At 42.8% G+C, this 19,711-nt stretch overlaps 1 protein-coding gene across 7 annotated transcripts in view; it reads left to right on the forward strand.

Annotated features, from left to right (window-relative positions):
* PRR5L (proline rich 5 like) overlaps positions 1-18,867 on the forward strand; it is a 69,797-nt gene extending 50,930 nt beyond the window's left edge. For all 7 annotated transcript variants that reach the window (XM_083438874.1, XM_083438870.1, XM_083438868.1 and 4 more), the window contains exons 8-9: positions 613-739; positions 16,372-18,867. In XM_083438874.1, coding sequence (XP_083295000.1) covers positions 613-739; positions 16,372-16,754 — 510 coding nt within the window. In that variant the 3' untranslated portion in view covers positions 16,755-18,867. The remainder of the gene's footprint in view (positions 1-612; positions 740-16,371) is intronic.
* The last annotated feature ends 844 nt before the right edge of the window (positions 18,868-19,711 follow it).

A 19,711-nucleotide genomic window follows, 5' to 3' on the forward strand; every position in this document is an offset into this window, starting at 1 on the left:
CTGAATCTGCAGAGTTCTAGAAAGAGGTGTACATCTGCAAAGCATTAAGTATTTTTGAACTGCTCCAAATGGTTGTCGTAAGTTTTTCAAATCCTCAACAGTACTGCATTGTAACATATATCAGGTGGCCAGACATCACCAACAGTGAACTGAGCGCTGACAGTATGGGAGCCAAAATGGGGTCACTGAGAAACAAGTGGGGTGTGACTGCAATGTTGGAGGAACCCTGAGGTTTGCAAAATTACAAATATTTCTAACCCTAACCCTCCTTCACAATGATACCCAAGCCGAATGATGGCTGAGCATATTCAGGAGCTGCAGAAAGCTGACTGTCCATTGGAATAGAGAAACAGAAAACCAGGATATGAGGGGAATCGAATGGCTTCTTTGAGCCACTTATGGAAACTTTATCCCGAAGAGGGTTGGCTGGAATGCTGAAAGCAACCTGCATTTTGTTGCAAGCTCCATGTAGGAGAAATAATTATGTAACAGGCTCTTTTTTCTTCATTTCCACAACTTCTTCCTGTGCGCACAATTATATTTCTTCTGAAAGTATTGTGAAAGAAATAAATATGTTCATATGCATATCTGTTGGATGCTTTTTTGTTACAGGGAGTACATGAACCTACAGGTCCCAGTAAGGCCTTCATGCAGTTGGAGGAGCTTGTTAAACTCGTGGTCTCCCCATACCTCGGTTTGTGCGAAGAACACTGCTTCCCTGGTAGTACGTGTGCTCTGGGTAAGATGCATTGTATTGCAACGCCATTCGAGTTTCTTTGCCCTCAAGATCCCTTCTTAAACCAATGTAACCTGCATCTGTGTTGGTCAATAGTTTGCTTGAGGGCTGTGCAAAAAGAAAACTGGTACCCAAAATGTGTGTTCTCGTGTTAGTACTGCCTCTGCATTGTTGCAAAACACGTTTGACCAGAGACAACACAGTGCGACAAAAGAACTGTACATCAAGAGTGCTGCCTCTCACATACCACTTGCAACTCTCTTTAAGAAAACAACAACTATTGTCTGTCAGCAGCCAGCATGGTCTAATTAATATGCAGCTTTGTGCAAGACAGAGATGGGAGAATAAAAGCTTAAATCATCCCTGAGTAGATACCAATCAATGAAGCCTTAAACATAATTAGTTTGTATGGAAACAGCCTTCATTTTTTCCCTTCCTGAGTCTTACCAAGTGATAATGAGAGTTCAGTATTCACAACCTGGTTCTGCAGGTGCTTAAAATCTGATTTTTTATAAATGGTAGCTGAAAAGCTTCTCGCCTCATAATACAGGTTTCTAGTTTAGTTTCTTTCCCTTCCTCTATCCTGCAAGGGAACTTGCCAAACACCCATTGTTGTAGTTCTTTGCGGATCCACGTGCCCTTTGTTCCACAGCATCATCAGACACCTGTTGCCAATGTTCTGCCTGATCACCAGGTTGTTAGTGTGACAACGTCAACTCTATTGGAATTGTGTTATTCAGTCACAACTACTTTGTGCTGCTCTTCCCAGCTCCCGGGACTATGTTGTAGGCAAGGAAATGGCAATCAAGTCAGATCAGCACTCCCCCTAGTACAATACTGTCTAATACCACCGCTAGCCAGTGTGTCCCCACCCCCAATAGTTGCCATCATCCCTGACCATTGGCCATGCTGGCTGGGGCTGAGTTGCAGTCCATAGCATCTGGAGGGCTGCCCCTGATCTCTATAATTTCTGGCTTTCCTAGTTCTGGCCACCACTGGACAAGGAATGCTTGAAACTGGCATCTTGTCAAAAAACATGTGTTCCCTTTATGTTGTGATTCCTGCAGCTGTGGGGCCACATCCTTGTCTTTGGATGTAATCTAGTGTGTGTTGTGTAGTTCAGTGGACACGACCCTTTGCCTCTCAACTCCTCCAGTTCTAATCCATATTTCCCCTTCCTTCTGGCAATCATTGTTTCCTCGCCTCTCTTTTCAGCCTTACATTTGAACTAGGGGTTGGGAACTTGCAACTCTTCATATCTGGGTAGTCCTTCAGATTTTTCTGGCCTACAGATCCTGTCATCCCTGGCCATTGACCATGCTGACTGGGACTGATGGGAGTTGTAGTCCAGCAACATCTTGGAAAGCCACAGGTTTCCCATCTCTGTTGCAAATCAGGATTGCTATGTAAAAGAATCATAGATTTGGAGAGTTCTTAGGCAACTTAAGCACACTGTATATAAATAGCTGGCATTTTATTTGTTTGTTTAAATAAATGCTGCCCTTTTAAAAGTCAAAACCCTCTAAAGGTGGCTTCTATATATACATAATGCAATGCAGTTGCCTATCCAAAAATAGCCACCAACTTCGATTGGTAGTGGTGGGCATGTAGTCAGAGCCTCTGTTGGTCTCAAAGTGTGAGCAGCTTGGAAAGGGTGATTGTATATAACCCACATGGCAAAGCTTCTTTGACATCCTATGCATGCTGGGAACAAGAACTTGTAGACTGGACCAAATGCCTATCTAGTCGAGCATCTTGGCCAACCTGATGACACCAGGAAGCCCACAAGGGCAACATAAACACAACAGCACTCTCCTGCTGTTGTTTCCCAGCAACCTGGCATATAGAGGCATGCTGCATCTGATCCTGAAGGTAATGATATAGTCCATCATGACCAGTAGACATTGGTAACCTTATTGTCTATGAATTCATCTAATCACCGTTTAAAGTTGTCCACTCTTGGGGTTCTCCTTCATGGAACACTGCCTTGTCATGGCAAAGGGGCTTGAATAACTCAGAGAAGCTATGAGCTATGCCATGCGGGGCCACCCAAGACAGACAGGTCATAGTGGAGAGTTTTGACTAAACTTTCTTGGGTTCCATGATCACTGCAGATGGGGACAGCAGTCACAAAATTAAAAGATGCCTGCTTCTTAGGAGAAAAGCAATAACAAACTTAGACAGCATCTTAAAAAGCAGAGACATCACCTTGCCGACAAAGGTCCGTATAGTTAAAGCTATGGTTTTCCCAGCAGTGATGTGTGGAAGTGAGAGCTGGTCCATAAAGAAGGCTAATCGCCAAAGAATTGATGCTTTTGAATTATGGTGCTGGAGAAGACTCTTGAGAGTCCCCTGGACTGCAAGAAACCTATCAATTCTTAAGGAAATCAGCCCATAGTGCTCACTGGAAGGACAGATCCTGAAGCTGAGGCTCTTTTTTGAACATAGCATTCCCCTGAGTATTCAGTCATTAGTCTAATGCATCCAACTTTTGTATAGGACTCATGAGTGTGATTCCTATGTTGATTCCTATTAGTTCAAATTAGAGCTATGTTGCATCCTCCTTTGCCCATGCCAACTGATATTCCTTCCTTGAGCCACCCTCTCCCACTTCTGGGTTTTGCCAAAATCGGTTAGGGTGGAAGTTCCACTCTGGATATAGCTGCATGGTCCAGTCTTTTATCTGAAAGGAAAGCCCACTTAGTTTAAAGCCAACATGGTGCTCTCCAGAACTTGCTGAACTACAATTCCCATCATTCTTTATCATTGATTATACTGTTTGGGAACTGATCAGAGCTATAGTCCAACAATATCAGGAAGGCATCACGTTGGCTGCCTTTGGTTTAAATTGACTTACTTCTGAATAAACAGTCTTTGATTCATCATTGTTACCATTTGGTTCTTCCTTAATAAATATTTGTTAAGAACAACAGGCCTGAGAGACATAGGCTGATCCCTCTAGAGGAGAGCTTTCCAAACTGTGTGTCGTGACACGTTGGTGTGTGAGCTGCAATGTCTTGGTGTCTTGTGCAAATGCTCTTATAAGGGGCTAGTTTAATCTCTGGTTTGCTAGCAAAACTGAATTACTGTGCCACAAAATGATTGTGTCTAAAAAGTGTGTAACCAACATGAAAAGTTCAGAAAGCTGTGGTCTAGAGTGTCTCTTTGTAGGAAACGCACACCTTCTGGAGTTTGCTGCCTGACTCTATAAAAAAGAGAGAGGGCGGTAAGACCATATCTGATTACAGCTGCTTAGGTTTTACACAACAAATACATGCCTTGAGGAAACGAGATGTGCTTCTCCCAGTGCAAACATAATCACAGCACAGTTTGCTATTCACAAGTAATAAAATCATGACCCTTCTCCAGAAGGAAAATGATACAAAGTGCATGCAGACTTGCACGGTGCTGAAATTGTTTTGCCTGAAAGTTAGCCATGTGACTCTTGGGAAACTTCTCTGCTATCTTTTTGTCTGCCAATAAAACAAGGGATTGGTGTCATAAAGCAGTTTTATGAACTCAGTGGCCTTGAAAGGACTGTAGATTCAAACCCATCACATTTGCTTTCTGTTTAGAAGTTACGTGTGTGCTATTCACTGTGCATGTGGGTAAATATGCATAGCACCTGTTTCCCATGTCAGGTTTGTGGGATTGGGATCAGGTTTCAACCAGGATTGAGGAATACTATAATAAATGGATATAAGACTTACTAATTTTTATTTTAATGGGCTGTAAAACAAACACTATTGGCCACAGTATTTATTTATAAGAATATGTATAAACCACCAATTCATATAAACATGGCGGTGTACAATAAAACTTTTAAAACATCTTAAAATTTTAACATATAAAATGCAGGCCAACTGTCTAATATGGAATCAAATTAATTCAACAACACTTGGTGAAATGAACAATTTCAGCAGGCAATGGCATTTCAGAATCATAAGCACCTGTCAGATTTCAACAGGAACAGCGTTTCAAATCCATGATGCTAAAAGCCTTCGTTCACTAAGAAACTAATCAAACATTAGATCACAGTGAATGCATTATACTTCCTTCCCCTCCCCCACAGCGATCAATCTGTCCGTTGCTTTGAGATACTTCTTGCGAAAAAAAGTGACTAAAAATTAATAATAATAATGATAAAGTTAAATGAGCCAGCATGAGTTCTGTACTTTTCTATTGCAATTAAAGTATGTGGGTGGGAAAGATCTGATGGGTTGAGGACTGCTTTCCTTATGTTGCCATGCTGCAATAAAAAGGACCGCAAGAGCTTAATCTAGAGACAAAGTGACAACAGAGCTAGACAAAGGCCTCAACTCCCAATTTCACTGGCATTTTAAGAGACTAATTAGACACTTAAATGATTTCCGCTGACCAGCATCTTCCTTCCTCCCCCATCTCCCTGGTAACAGTTTCCTCAAAGCAATGTGTGATGTAACTTCATTGTTTCCAGTATTTCCTTAACTCCCTGCAAGCAGCTAACAATTGAGTATGAGGATGACACCTCCCCGTGTTTCTTTTCCCAGGGGATGCTGGAGGGACTCCTGAGAGACATCATTAGGCCCTCAAAGCCATTGACTTCAGCATCCCAGACAGCAGAGTTAAGCAATATCTCCACCTATTGGCAGTTATGAAGGGGGGGGGAATTCCACTCCACTTTTTCGTGAGCGCAGAATAACTCATTGCATTTTGAATGAAAGGCTCAGAAAACTGGTGGTGTTGTATAAATTTCTGAACACTTCAATCCCCGACGCTCAGGCTGTTCTGACTGAGACAGCGGCTGTCAGATAAACTGTATTTGCATGAGCCTAAATGCTTGGAGGAACAAAGGAAACTGGTGCTGAAGACCAAGGTTTTTTCACTAAATTTTTGCCAGCCCCTCTTAAAGGGTCACGTTGTGGAAATCTTGGGTAGTGTTCTATGTCTGGACTCTGGAAATCTCTTCTTGTTCCTCTTTGGTTGAGCATATTCAGAGCTGACTTTTTGTTAAGCTTTTGGCAAGAGAGGATGGTATTCAACTAAGTCCTATCCAGAAGAGACCCAGTGAAATTTATGAACCCATGTTAGCCAGGCCCATTAACTTCAGTGGGTCGACTCTGAGTAGGAGTAGCATTTCTTAGTCTGTTCCCCAGCTCCAACACCAAGTTCATTTTGCTCCCCACCCCCTTTCCTTTCCCTGCATTATTGCTGGCTTCCATCTTTTACGATGAGTGGATATTTTCTTAATTTCCCCTTCCTTCCACTCAAAAGCTTTTCTGTCTCCCATTCCCTTTTATGGTTTTTCAACTGTTTTATGACTGAGTTATTCATGATCTCTTCTTTGCACAAAGCATTTTCATTTTCTCACTTTTACAGCCTCTTTTTGCTTTTTTATCTTGGTTATATAATGTTTGATACTTCCACCGCTCTTCCTGTGATCTTGCCTGGGTTCGTGGGCTTGTGTGTGAGATGATTACTTCAGTGAGAAGTGATTTGTGGAAATGAGGTGGCGGCTGAAAGTGGAAACAAAAAAGCTGAATCAGCTTCCTCCCCTCATATTGTTTTCCACCTCTGCTTCATTCTTCTAGTTTGTAGGCCTTTTGCTTGCAGCACCATCTTACTAACCTCGGCTTTAACTTAATTCTCTCAGAAACTCATTTGCATCTTAGCCTACTGTGCAGAAGCACCACTGCATTGTACTACGTACTGGTTGTCTGCTGTCTGTTTCTCATGGTGCCTGATGTGGACGTGTAGTTTCCTTCATACTTGTATCTAAGTGGCCTAAGAAGAAACCTGTGGCCCTCCAAATGTTGTTGGCCATGGGAGTTGGAGTCCTAACACCATCTGAGGGACCAGGGGTCTCTCAGCCTGGCATTAGGCAAAATGAGGCAACCACCTCAAGAGGCAGATGGCTAGGGTGCAGCAACAGTTCCTGCCTGTTCCTTCTGAGTTCCTCATCTAAGAGGGGCCTGTCCTGTCCCCCCTATCAAATCTGACCCACTGCTTGAGGTACAGGGAAGAATGCTATTCCACCATTGGTGTTGCAAGGAAGGTGCGACTGGCATTCCAGTTGGTTTCTGGTTGTGAAAACTGTGTGAAGACACCATCTTACCATTTGCCTCAGGCTGCAAAATATCCTGAGCTGGCCCTGGGAACTGGATGTTCCTCAGGTGACATTAGTCCTATGCAATAGCATAAGCAACTAACTCAGATAAAGTTAGTGTACTAATTCTGGCACTAGCCAAACAGGAAGTTACTGGTCTTAGCATGATTCCATGCTAATTCTCCCATCTGCCAAAACTGTGGTTCCAAGTTCCACCCTGCTTTCTATTTTTAGTCGCATCCCTTATCTGCTTAGCTGAACCTGTTGATCTCTCTCTCCTTGTTGCTTTAGTCAGCCTGCAGCAATTTGCTGAGTTGTCTGGCCATAGCAGAAGAAGATTATGAGTGGCTTGTCGTACTAGTACAGGGCTGTGGAACAAAGCCTGCAGTGTTTTGCTTTTTGCTCGCTCAGTTGCTTCCATTTCGCCATTATTGGATTTTGGAATGCATCACCTTCAAGATACACTTTCAGCTGCTTTTTATCACTGTTGCTCTAAGTTGGAAGGCACTGTTGGAGGCAATGAGTTGAGACCGCCAAAAAATGAGATACAGGAGGAAACCATTGCAAAATCTAATTTTGAAAAGTGGAATCATATGCTGGCTAGCAGAAAGCATCTATTCGGATGCTCCATCATCTCATTTGATTTGAAAAAGACTAATCCAGAAATTTAAATGAGCTTTGGCCTAGAAAACTTGAACAGCATGGAGAGACCTGAGTTTTGTAAGCTGGAAGCTTCTCTATCAAAGTCCATAGAGTTTCTCCAACCATGTTTTTCATAAGCTTCCTGTATTTTGGCTTTACCACAGTGGTCCATGCATGGGTAACTTTAAGGATGTATTACTGCAACACATTCTATGTGATGCTAACCTTGAGGCTTGTCTGGAGGCTGCAACTTGTGCATAATGTGAAGGCTAGGATGTTTGTGAGGCCAAACTGCCACCAGCATATAGTACCTTGCTAGGCCAAGTTCGACGTTTTAGTATTAACATATAAGGCCTTATATAGATCAGGACCAGCGTACTAGAGAGATTATGTGTGGATCTAGACGCAGGAGGGGAAGAACGCTGTAAATAAGTCAGAAATTAGATCATTATAACAAAAGAAAAAAAAATCTGTATGGAAAATCGTGTTTTAAAATTTCCTGCTCTCTGGTGCAGGAAGCGTGTGTTTATAGCATGTTCAAATCACTGTTTCTTAATGTAGCTGAGTCCTAGGTCACTGTGGTCTGCAAGAAAGCTTCTCCTGCAAGTTTCCAAAGATATTGGAAGTCTGGCTCATAGTAACTGAGCTGGGCTATCAGTGTGGCCGCCATTTGAAGCAGCCATTCCTGTCAAGAAACTATCTGCAATTTCTAGAAGCAACTGAATACATTTTTGTTCAGACAAGCTTCGCCAGCTGGATAAATAGGTTTCTGCCATGGGTGTACATACTGGTTTTTTGTTTCTTAAAATTCAAAGTCATAGAATTCCTGCAGTGCAGGAATCTCAGCTAAATCACCCACGACAAATTTTGTTGGTATTTTGTGTGTTTAACTGTTTTTAATTCATTTCATTTTGTTTTCGTTTTTCTTTTTACATTACCTTGAGGTATCTATGTGGAAGGCAATTAATAAATAGCAACTGCAACACGTTCCACAGCAACAAATTGCTTGATTCCATGAGCTAGTCTGCAGAGTGTCCAAATGCTCTGTAGTGCTAAGAGTCAAACTGTGCATTAGATTATTCACCATTTTAGAAAAGTGTGCTCAGGACGACTTCTATTTTGAAGGAGAAACTGCTGTGCAGGGATGCGATCTAGGCCCAGGTCTGCATCTGTTGAAAATCACTCCTCCTTCCCTTCATAGTTGCTATTTGTTCCTGAAGGTGATTATAACAAACTGTACCTTTGAAGAGAAAGTGCAATGGGGAGAGGATTTCTAAGAAAAACCAGCATAGGCTCCCAGTCTGGATCAGAAGTACATACCAACAGTGGCGTAGCGTGGGTTGTCAGCACCCGGGGCAAGGCAAGTAATTTGCGCCCCCTAACCCGGGGCAAGGCAAGTAATTTGCACACACCACACCCCCCGCTGCACTGTCCCTCCCCCAGATAGTCCCTCTCTCTCTCTCTGCACCGCACGCCTGGCACCCTCCCCTCCACAGTGGGCGGCGACGCGGCGGCTTGGATCGGATTCACACAGCCAGCACTGCAGTGAGAGAGAGTGAGTGAGCCAGGTAGGGGCAGAGAGCTGCGAGTGCGAGCGCCCCCCCCAGATGTTGTGCCCGGTGCGGCCGGCCCCCCCTGCACCCCCCACGCTACGCCACTGCATACCAAACATACCCACATGGCTGCTTTGGAATAAAAAAATCTCCTTTGCTTTCGCCTGCTTTCATGAGACATAACATGCTTCTACTGTCATTAACAGTCGTCAGCGGGTTTACCACAGCTATCAGCCAATCACCCATTCCCACCACCCTTCTGAGTAAGTAATACCCCTCCCCAGTCTGGTGACTTTTGTTTCAGTGTATCTGGAGAAGTGTGCATGCACACGAAAGCTCATACCAATAACAAACTTAGTTGGTCTCTAAGGTGCGACTGGAAGGAATTTTTTTATTATGCTTCTACTGTATTGCAGAGGGGGGGGGGACCTGTCTTTCCCAGTTGTTCAACACTCCATAGCAATGGTGGGGAACCTCTGGTGCCCTCCAGATGTTGTTGCCCTCCAGTATCCAGCAGCCCCAGCCAGCATGGCCAATGGTCAGACACGATGGGAGTTGAAGCTCAGTGGTGGAGCACCTGCTGTTCCAGGTTCAATCAATGGTATCTCCAGCTAAAGCTGGGAGAGATACAGATCTGAAATCTTGGAGGGGCACTGCCAGTCTGTGTAGACAGTACTGCGTTGGATGGTCCCAATGGTCTGATTCAGTACCAGGCAGCTTCCTTTGTTCCTGTACAGGAATATCTGGAAGGCTACAGGTTCCCCATCTGTGCCTCACTGACTTTTGAATTTTTTAACCATGAGTAGGGCATTCCCTGGACTAGTTATGTCCCTGTGTATGTGTGTGTGTTGAATTCTGGCAGCTCTCTTGGCTCCAATCCACTTGCTAGGAATACATTCATGCTTTGGCATCAGCAGGGCAGGTTGCTAGTTTAGCATGGCAGAGGTACTTTGCTCATATCTCCAGGCAGTTGCTTTTTGCCGTCATGTTTCCACCCCTGCCCTCTGCCCCATTATTTCAGCCGGTGATAAGTAATTGCTGAAATGCGGCCTTTGCCATGATGCAATGCAGAAATCTGCTGCTCCAGCGGCACCCTAGAACGATTTCTTAGTGCGGACAATGAAGCAGATATTCATTTCCAGCTGAAAGGCCGGGAGGGGAAAGAGATGCACGACACAGTGACAACTGGAGGAATATCTTCCCTTTGCTGCTCAGAAAGATAGACTGCATTCCAGACAATGGGGCTATCAGCCTCGCTGTGCGCAGCTTTTACTGTACCAGTGGGAGAGCCTCTGTGTGGGAGTGAATGCTCTAACCTTTTTGTGTGTGTGTGCAAAGCCAAAGTGCAGTAGACTTCTTAAGCTTCCACAGCATCAGTTATTGATGCTGGAAAGCAAAGTATTGCTAGTGTTTCACTTTATAACCCTTCATGGAGAAAAGGCCAAGTTCTCCCAGGTTCAGTTTGAATTGGGACCAGCAATTACAAATGACAGCAGGGAAAAACTCAAAGTACCGTATTTTTCAGTGTATAAGACTAGGTCTTTTCCCTTAAAAATAATGTCAAAAATTAGGGGGTGTCTTATACATGGATACATCTCCCCACATTTTCTTAAATCTGAGTCCCCCCAAATAGGGGGCATCTTATACATGGGGGCATCTTATAGACAGAAAAATACAGTAGTTGCTACCACCCCCATGCTCTGCCATGAGCTCCCGAATCCCCTTATCCGGTAGTCACAGCTCTGGCCAGTACTTAACACCTGCCTTTTCTCCTGCTGCCAGCCCAGAATAGGGAGGGAGGCTGGAGTCTCCCTCCTTTCTGTCCTCCACCCAGTGGGAAATACAGTTGGAAGCACCGAGAAAATGAAGGCTATGTACACAGTAGCAGCTTAAAACTCAGCAAGTTCACATCCCCTTGCTGCATTTCAAGTCGCATGGATGGGACATTCACCACAGTGGAATGTTGAATTCTGCACTAAGGCTGTGATCCTAGTCTCTCACTTATCAGGGAGTAAGCCCCATTGAATTTAGTAGGACTTACTTCTGAATAGTTTTAGTTAGGATTGTGCTGTAAAACGGTAAAAAGGACTGAACAGTAACTTCATAGCCTTGTTAAAAGCTTGATTCCAGCTGCTAAATATCATTTCATAAAACCATAGAATTGTAGAGTTGGAAGGGGTCCAGAGGGTCATCAAGTTGCACCCCCTGCAATGCAGGAATCTCAACTAAAACATCCGTGGGAGATGGCCACCCAACCTCTGCTTAAAAACCGCCAAGGAAGGAGAGTCCATTTAATGAAGAGACTTCATCAGTGTGTAGGTAGAGAATTTCAAAGATGAGGTACTGCCTTTCAAATGACCCTCCCATGAGACACTCAGGAGCTGTGTTAGAGCTTTTAAGGGTTAACAACAACTTTATTATTTATACCCTGCCCATCTGGCTGTGTTTCCCTAGCCACTCTGGGCTGCTAACAGCATATATAAAACATAGGAAAACATAAAACATTAAAAACTTCCCAATACAGGGCTGCCTTCAGATGTATTCTAAAAGATAGGTAGTTCTTGAGCTCCTTGGCATCTGAAGAGAGGGCGTTCCACAAGGAAGGAGCCAGGGAGGGTTAAAAGTAACAAGCTGGGCTGCCTGTATGGATGTATATTAATAGTTCTCTGTTGTATGTAATAAAAGTAAGAGATGAAAGGGGGAACAACTTGTTCATGATTTCCCTGAATGACTTAGGCTTCAATCCAATGGTGTCCATGCATGAGTGGAAAGGACTTCTGCTTGCACAGCAGGACTTCCCCTTCCTCTCCTCCCATGTAACTCCAGTATCTACTTTTGGTGGTTGGGGGACCATCCTCAGCAGATTTAGGGGTGCTGCAGTTGAGAGGAAGGAGAATGAGGCCTAAGACATGGGTGAAAGTCTGAGCAAGGCATGCTGGGTTTTGCCCTACCTAAACATGTGAGTAGTCAAAAGCTATGTATTCTTCTGCCACATTACTGTTAGATACCGTGCCATGTAATCTGTGTTGATCTTCGTGCAGCTTATTACTTCATCAAACTGTGTATGTGAAACACATTACGTTAACAATGAAAAGAATCAATAAGGATTTTGCTGGAAAGAACTGTGGCCGGGAGTCTATTTTAGTGCAAAACCCAGCTGATGTAATGTTTTGCACAGGTAGTCATTGGTTACAGGGAAAGAAAACATTGCACAACCATGAGAGCACTTACTTAAGATAATTTAGACAAATTCATGGGGAATAAAAGGTAATGACTGCATGAAGAATACACCCTTCATGGCTATATTACCTCCAATACGGGAGACAATATTTTATTTAAATATTTTTAATTCATCATCATCATTTTTAATTTGTATACTGTCTTTCTATCTTACAGTACTCAATGTGGTTTACAAGCTGAAGAAACAAAAAATGTACATCTTATAACAATCTAATGCAATACAACAATGTGATAATAAAACAAAACTTTAAAATAAGCAACCTACGTCAAGAAAGTAATATTCAACAATCATTAGACTAGTATAAAATAATAATATTTACATATAAAAGTTAAACAGAAATCCACTCGACAGTTACACTAAATACTTTCTAAACTATAATCAATAAAACAACAGCAGGCCACAGTACATAAAATAATACAATATAAATTGAGAAGCAGAGACTAGAGGGCGGAGCAAGGCAGGTGGAAGGAGGCCTTGCCTGACAAAGTCTCTCCCCTCTTCAGCCAACAAAGTCTTAGATCGCTCGAAAGGCCAGCCCCTATTCTCAGGCTTATAATCTATGAAAAAGACACAACACAAAAGGAAAACGGATTGGGAGGTAGGTAGGTGAAGATCTTAGTTACAAATTTCCCTAATGACCAGCTGCAGTGGAAGGGCTCCAACAGAGCAGGTGTCAAAACTTGCTGCTCTCTCAGCTGTGTTGACTGAGTGGCCCTGCACACCTTTCTTTCCCCCCTGTCCTGCAGCCTGGTGTAAAAACTGCTACCAGGTGAGTAGTATGCCTCTGAATACCAGTTCTTCGGGATACTAGTGGGAGAGTGCTATTATGCTCATACCCTGCTTGTGGTCTTCCCATAGGCATCTGAGCAACTAGGTTGGCAGAAAGGATGCTGGACTAGAAAGGTGTTTTGGTTGGATGCAGCAAGACTCTTCTTATTTGTGTTCTTAGCGCTACAAGTTGAAATGGTATGTTTAGGAAATCGGATCTCTCTTTAAATCGTACAATTCAGACTTCAGTCCTAATTTGACACATTTTCATGTTCAAATTTCAGAAACTAAACTTTGATTTCAATTTTTCAAATAACCACCAGGAAATGGATTGAAGGAAATGTTTCCCGGGTGCGTTAAGTTAGTATGGATATTACTGAATGCTTAGGTGCACTTTGCCATGCCAATACTGGTCTGGCTGGGACAAACTTCCCCATTTTTTTCAGCTATGGTTTATGAACCTAGGAAGTAACACCAAGGCATATATTGTGGTTCAGTTGCTGCTGATAAAAGAGAATAAGTCAGGCTCTGATCCTGGCTTATTGGTTTAACTGACATTAAGGTAGAGTTTCCCAGTTTGGATGCAACAGACAAGTGAAGGCAGCATGCAGGGGGACAGATGAGGGAGAAGTACTTGGTCCCAATCCTTGTTTTTAGCTTCATAAACCATGTTTATTGTTGTCAATCAAATACTTGCTAGCAAAATTTAGAGATGGTAATTTGGAAGATTTTTGGGGGGTGGGGTGGGGGTGAAAGGGGAATGCAGGCTAGTTTATTCAATACTCTTTAACAACCTTTTATATTTGAAATTAGGGTGATAGTTGAGAGAATAATGGCATATTAGCTTGAAATTGAACTGACCTTCAGAAAGCTTAATTTTGGTACAAATAACATTGAACAAAAATATTAAAGATCCAGGATAATTTTATCATTTAAGGATACTATCTGAAGTCCCCAAACTCCAGGTCTGCCTGTCCTTAAAATCTGGTGTCTTGTACAAATCAAGTTCACTTTTGTTTTTCTCCAGGGAACAATTTCTGAAGTGTCTGTGGCACAGCATGAAGTATAGTTGGCTGTGATTTTCTCTCTGTGTGCTGATTGCCTCCCATTCATGCTTGCTGGGAATGTGCCAGAAGACTTTAATATAAAGAGCTTTATATTCTTCAACTATTTATTGCAACTTATTGCAGTAATAAAATTTTGCAATAATTATTTTGGCTTGGAGCCAGAGTTCCTGTCAGTGTTACTCTGCTTACAGAACACTGAAGGAAGAAAGGAAGAGGTGACTTTTTTTTCTTTGCTGATTCCCGTCTTTTCCCTGTACCCACTGAAGATCTGCTCTGGAACAGTTGTGGGGAGATGAAGGGAAAATCAGCAAAAAGAAAAGGCTCCTCTCTTTGTAGTATGGCAGCTCCGGATTCAACCTTTTGCCATTATAATCAGCAATAATAATAATAATAATAATGTTGTTCTTTTATAAGCATTGCAAATTCCAGCATTAAAAATACTGGCAGCCAAAAAACCAGTGTTTTCCATCTTAGCTTTATGGCAACTTTTGCCATCTTCTGCAGATTGAATCTGGCAAGGGAGCGGAGGAGAGAGCAAATGCTTGACCTGGTCCCGAGAGGACTCAGTCCCTCGAGGCTTCATTAGATAACTTAGCCATACGCATGAAGTTGATGCAATGAAGATTAATGAATTGAGTAAATTTATACTAGCTTTATGTAAATCCCTAGGGCTACTAATGCTGGTCGTTTTAAGCTTAGAGGCTGTTTGCTTATTTTGCAGTGTTAACATTCAAAGCGAAGGTGGATTATGTGGCTTTAAAAACATTGTGCAATATATCACTCTAATACACCCAAGGGTTGGCGTAACATTTCAAGAGATATACAAACAAAGCCTTAGCCAGAGACCTCTTCTCCTCTAAGTGTGTGTGTGTGTGTGTGTGTGTGTGTGTGTGTTGTAATAGATTTCCTCTACTTGTGTGCCCCCTAATCTGTTATGAGGGTTTCCCTAACTTTATGGAACAGTTTTGGGGAGTAAAGAGAGGAGTGTTGGCTGTAGCCCTCAGTTTCTCCCTAGCTGACACCTTTCCGTTGTGATTGTTGGCAGTGCTCAACTGTGTAGTATAACCAGCCAACTACCGGTCATCCCCTAGTAGGCCAGTGGATAAACAAAAAAGACATCATGCACATAAGGTCTCAGACTGGATTCCTTCCAAGAGGACACTTTCATCCTTCTAGCCCATCTCACAAGCATCTTACCATGCTTTCATGAATCATTTGGCTGATCACCGTTATCTGTACCTTGTTATTAATCTCCCTTCCCCTCCATTTCATGGCAGCATTTCATGGCAGTTGGCTAAAGAAGCAGTCCTTATAGGGTTACAGTCAACTAATGTTAATCCATTGAAATTAGTGGTCACAGCTAACTTAGATCTATTAATTTCAGTATGTCTACTTTGACTAAAAGTTGAATACAACACTGGGGCACTTGGAACAGCAGTTTTGTTGTTGACAGGGAAGGCAGGCCTACAACTAGAAGAGAATTGGAGTCCAACGAAATAAGCTACTTTTGCTGCTGTGCTCCTTATTCACAGATCATGGTCCTTATTCTCCACATGTAGGGGGAACTGGGACCATTCTTTCTATCTCCACTCCTGACATTTGCACATTTGGTATGAATGTCTGAAAACAGGGATTCTGCATATGGATGGGTGGGTGGGTGTGATCCTGAACCCAAGGCACAAACAGCAGTGCAGATGAAGGCTGTCATTTTTCAGATTCTTGTAAACTCAAAGATAGGATTGCATTGTTAGAAAATAGAGGAATAAAAAAACCCCTGCTTCCCTGTTGCGAAATTCAACCCAATTAATTTGGTGAAAGATTAGAAACTAATGTTATGCAAATAAGTACAACCTCTGGAGTCACTTGATGCAAATGTTTGTAAACAAATTACTAGTGCTGGAGAAATAATTATATATGTACATAAAACAACAACAATCATAATCTCTTCCCCATTCCTCCGCTGGATAACAATATTGAAGGAAGGATTAAATAGTTTTTTTATTCTCTCTCTAGGTATATATATATATATATATATATATATATATATATATATATATACACATTCACATGTACATACATGACTATTCCTGCCTAGGCAGAATGATGAACTTTCTTCCATTCCTTTGTCAAAGATATGTCAAAGCCCACATTGGAAGAAAACAGCTGGGTAGGGATGGTGCCCAGCCTAGGGAAGTTTTCTGAAAAATTGAACTGTCGGTTGCTCTTGGATTTGTATGCAGTCCACAATTAATCTGCATGCCTTCCTTCTTATTTTCCAGAGAGAAGGTATCATAGACCTCGTGCCAAACCCAATGGGCTGAGCTTCTCTTCTCACGCTGTGGCAGACCGACAAGTCAGCGAGACTGCCTTGACGCCTCTGACTGAGCAGGAGGGCGAGGCATATCTGGAGAAGTGTGGGAACATCCGCCGCCACACTGTTGCCAACGCTCACTCTGATATCCAGCTGTTGGCCATGGCTTCCATTATGCACTCTGGGATGGTGGTGGAGGAACCAGACAGTGGTGACACATGCCTCCTCCTGCAGCCCAGCTTAAACCACAGGCAATGTTCCAGTGAGCCCACGATAGTAGATGGACCGGAAGGGCTGGGGACAGCATCCATGCAGGAACCCACGGAACTGAACTGCACATCTGTCTGCTGAAATGCCGTGTGGAGGGACGAAGGACCAAGTGTGTTAGGCAAACCATTGTTTTGTCATTTGCTGAGAACAGTGGAGGAGTCAAACTCCAGAAATGAGATCAACATGCCATGTTCTAACTTAATATTGGAAGACTTTTTGGAAATAATAGTTTCCAGGCCAGGTTCTAATTTTATGTGGCTTATATATATTATTTTCAAGGTACAAAGCTGCTACGTTCAAGCATTCCAACATCCCTTCCCTTTCAGTTTCTTTGGATTTTTCAGACCTTTTCTCCTCCTGAATTGGTCTTTCACTCTTTTGTCGCATCTTATGTGTGGTGTCCTATGAAATCAGGGGAGAATGATCAATACTATTAGGCACACACTTTCCCCTAGCGACACTTTATGGCACATGCAGGAGGCCAGCTATGAAGCATGCTGGTTCAAGTCTGAACCATCAGGATGGGTGAAACTGCACCCAATTTCCAGAGTTAGAACTCTATAATATACTGAATGAACATTGCCTCATTCCACAGCAAAAGCTGGTGACCAGGTTGCACAAGCCATTTCTGAATGTTGGGGATTTTGAGGTTTTCTTTTCAGCATTGCTCTTCTCAGGGATCCCTTAAGTATATTCCAAAGAAAAATCTAAGCTCAACTTCCACAGTCTAGTTCCTTCCAGTTGTTCCAATTCCCATCAGCCCCAGCCAGCATAGTCAATGGTCTGGTGATGGGAGTTGGAGTCCAGTGACATCTGAAAGGAACTAGGCTGGGAAAGACTCTCTAAATTTTTAGATTCCAGGAGACACAATTGGAAAAGAGGCTGTTTTTAAGGATCTCACGCTAAGGAACTTATGGGTGGTATTTAACTGAGTTTTACTCAGAGGAGACCTGCTGAAATGAATGAACCTAATTTAGTCATGTTGGTTAATTTAAGTGGGACCACTATGGAGTGGCAATGGTGCTATGCATGTATTAACATGTAGAACTGAGAACTGTCCACCCTACCCATTGTTTCCATGAACACCAAGAATGAAAGAAACCCAGCTTTCTTACTAAACAATGGGATTCCATTACATATGGGAAACTTTAGGGTGATGGGGATCTAACCTCGTTTGGGGGCAACTCTCCTCCTCTTGTAAAACAGGGCCATTTGTTGACTGGTATGGAGAATGTGTAATGCCTTCTATACTTATGTTCATACCTCTGACAAAAAGCTCAGCACCAGGACAGACTTGCTTTCTGGAAGCTGTGTAGTGGTGTCTTTCTGGAGTCCAGGGTTCCAGTTTCTAGAAACCTGAAGCTTCAGTCACAACACAGTTCTGTTACCAAATACTTTTGGTAATCCAAGTTATCATGGGGGTGGGTAGGGCTGATGTTCCTCAGGTTCTCCTTCTCCCAATGAGGGTGATTCCAAGAACCTGTTAGCAACTGAAATAGCCAGAGTTTTACTTAAAAAAAAAAAATCAAGCATCATAATAGTGTGTGAAAGTTGTTCTGCAACAGTTACCTCTTTATGGAAGTAGACTGCAACCCAAGGAATTAAATTGACTTGATAAGATTAAGGAGCAGGGGTGGTCACATTAGACCAATAGGTGCACAGACAAGAGACAACGCCTCTTTGATGATTTGGCTTCAGAGGCCCACAATGATGAACAAACTTTTAAGCTGTGAAAGGGCCAGCTTAATAAAATGAATGGGGTTGTGGGTGGCCAGGCCCTAAAAGGGCTCCCAATGAGATATAAACAAAGGCTAGGTAAATACTAGTCTTAAAGCCTGATTCTCAACCGCAAGTGTATAGGCTTACAGCCTTCACTCTATAAAATGTTCCAAGTAACTAACTTGGAATGAAGGATAACATTTCCCCTTTATTCTTCCACTACGTGTCCATTTCTGGTTTTGATTTGAATGTATATGTTAAAAGGCATGTATAATTTCCCAAGTATGCTTGCCCCTGTGGAATTGAGCCAAGCCACAGTGATGGTTACCACTCAAGTCCATGGCAAGGATTAACTTGGTAAGAGAGCTTTACTCTGAATATCTAATGGAAGCTCACAAAGAAGGAAAAAGTTAATGTTTGGAAATGTGGTAGGAACTGGTGTTGAGTCCTCAATTAGAAATCCTTTTATTTAAATCTTTGTTGCCTGCCTTCATTTTACATATTCACAAGAAACAGCTTTGATGAAGCCTACTGCAGAGATGTCTGTGTTTTCTCATGCCTATCCACTGCATTGTCTTCTGCTTGCCTTAATTTGCTGAAATCCCCATTATATTACATCCACTTGGCCTTCTCCTCCCCATGTGTGCGCACAACAGTACATTCTTTCTCTGTTGCTCATAGGTATAGTTCCCACAGACATTCATTTCTTTCTTCTTCCATCCAACCACCAATTCTCCCAATCAAGGGTGTGTGCTTGTGGGTCCATTAAACCTTAAAGTACAGTAAACATGGCAGTGAAGGAAGTCAGCTAAAAGGCTGACTAAGCAATAGTCTAGCAGAGCCAAACTTCATGCACTATCTTCTCAGCAAATTTTGTTTTACCAAGAGCAGGCTTAATGTATAATTACAAACATATTAGTGGATCTGTTGTGGGGCCACACATAGCCACAGTTTCTCCTCTGCATCTACCTTCTTCCAGAACAAAAACCTTTGCTGCCTTCCAGGAAAACGTGGCACAGATCAGTAGTAGGGCACATGTTTTGCATGCTGAAAGCACTGAGCTTCAATCCCTAGCATCTCTAGTTAAAAGATCAGGTAGGTAGTTGACGATGGAAAAGACTCCCTCTGGAGAGCTGCAACCAGTAGACAATATTGGGCTGACCAGACAAACAGACTGACCTGCTATAGAGCATCACATCTGCGAGGCCAAGAGGGGGTCTTGTCATCTGGGCAGCCCAGGACCTCCATATGCACTGCTCAGGCTTGAACCCCCGGGGAGGTCACTTTGGTGCTGCTAACACAGCAGTTTGACTTCACCC

The sequence above is a fragment of the Podarcis tiliguerta genome, assembly GCF_965153285.1.
Source record: "Podarcis tiliguerta genome assembly, chromosome: 1".
Classification (NCBI taxonomy): domain Eukaryota; kingdom Metazoa; phylum Chordata; class Lepidosauria; order Squamata; family Lacertidae; genus Podarcis; species Podarcis tiliguerta.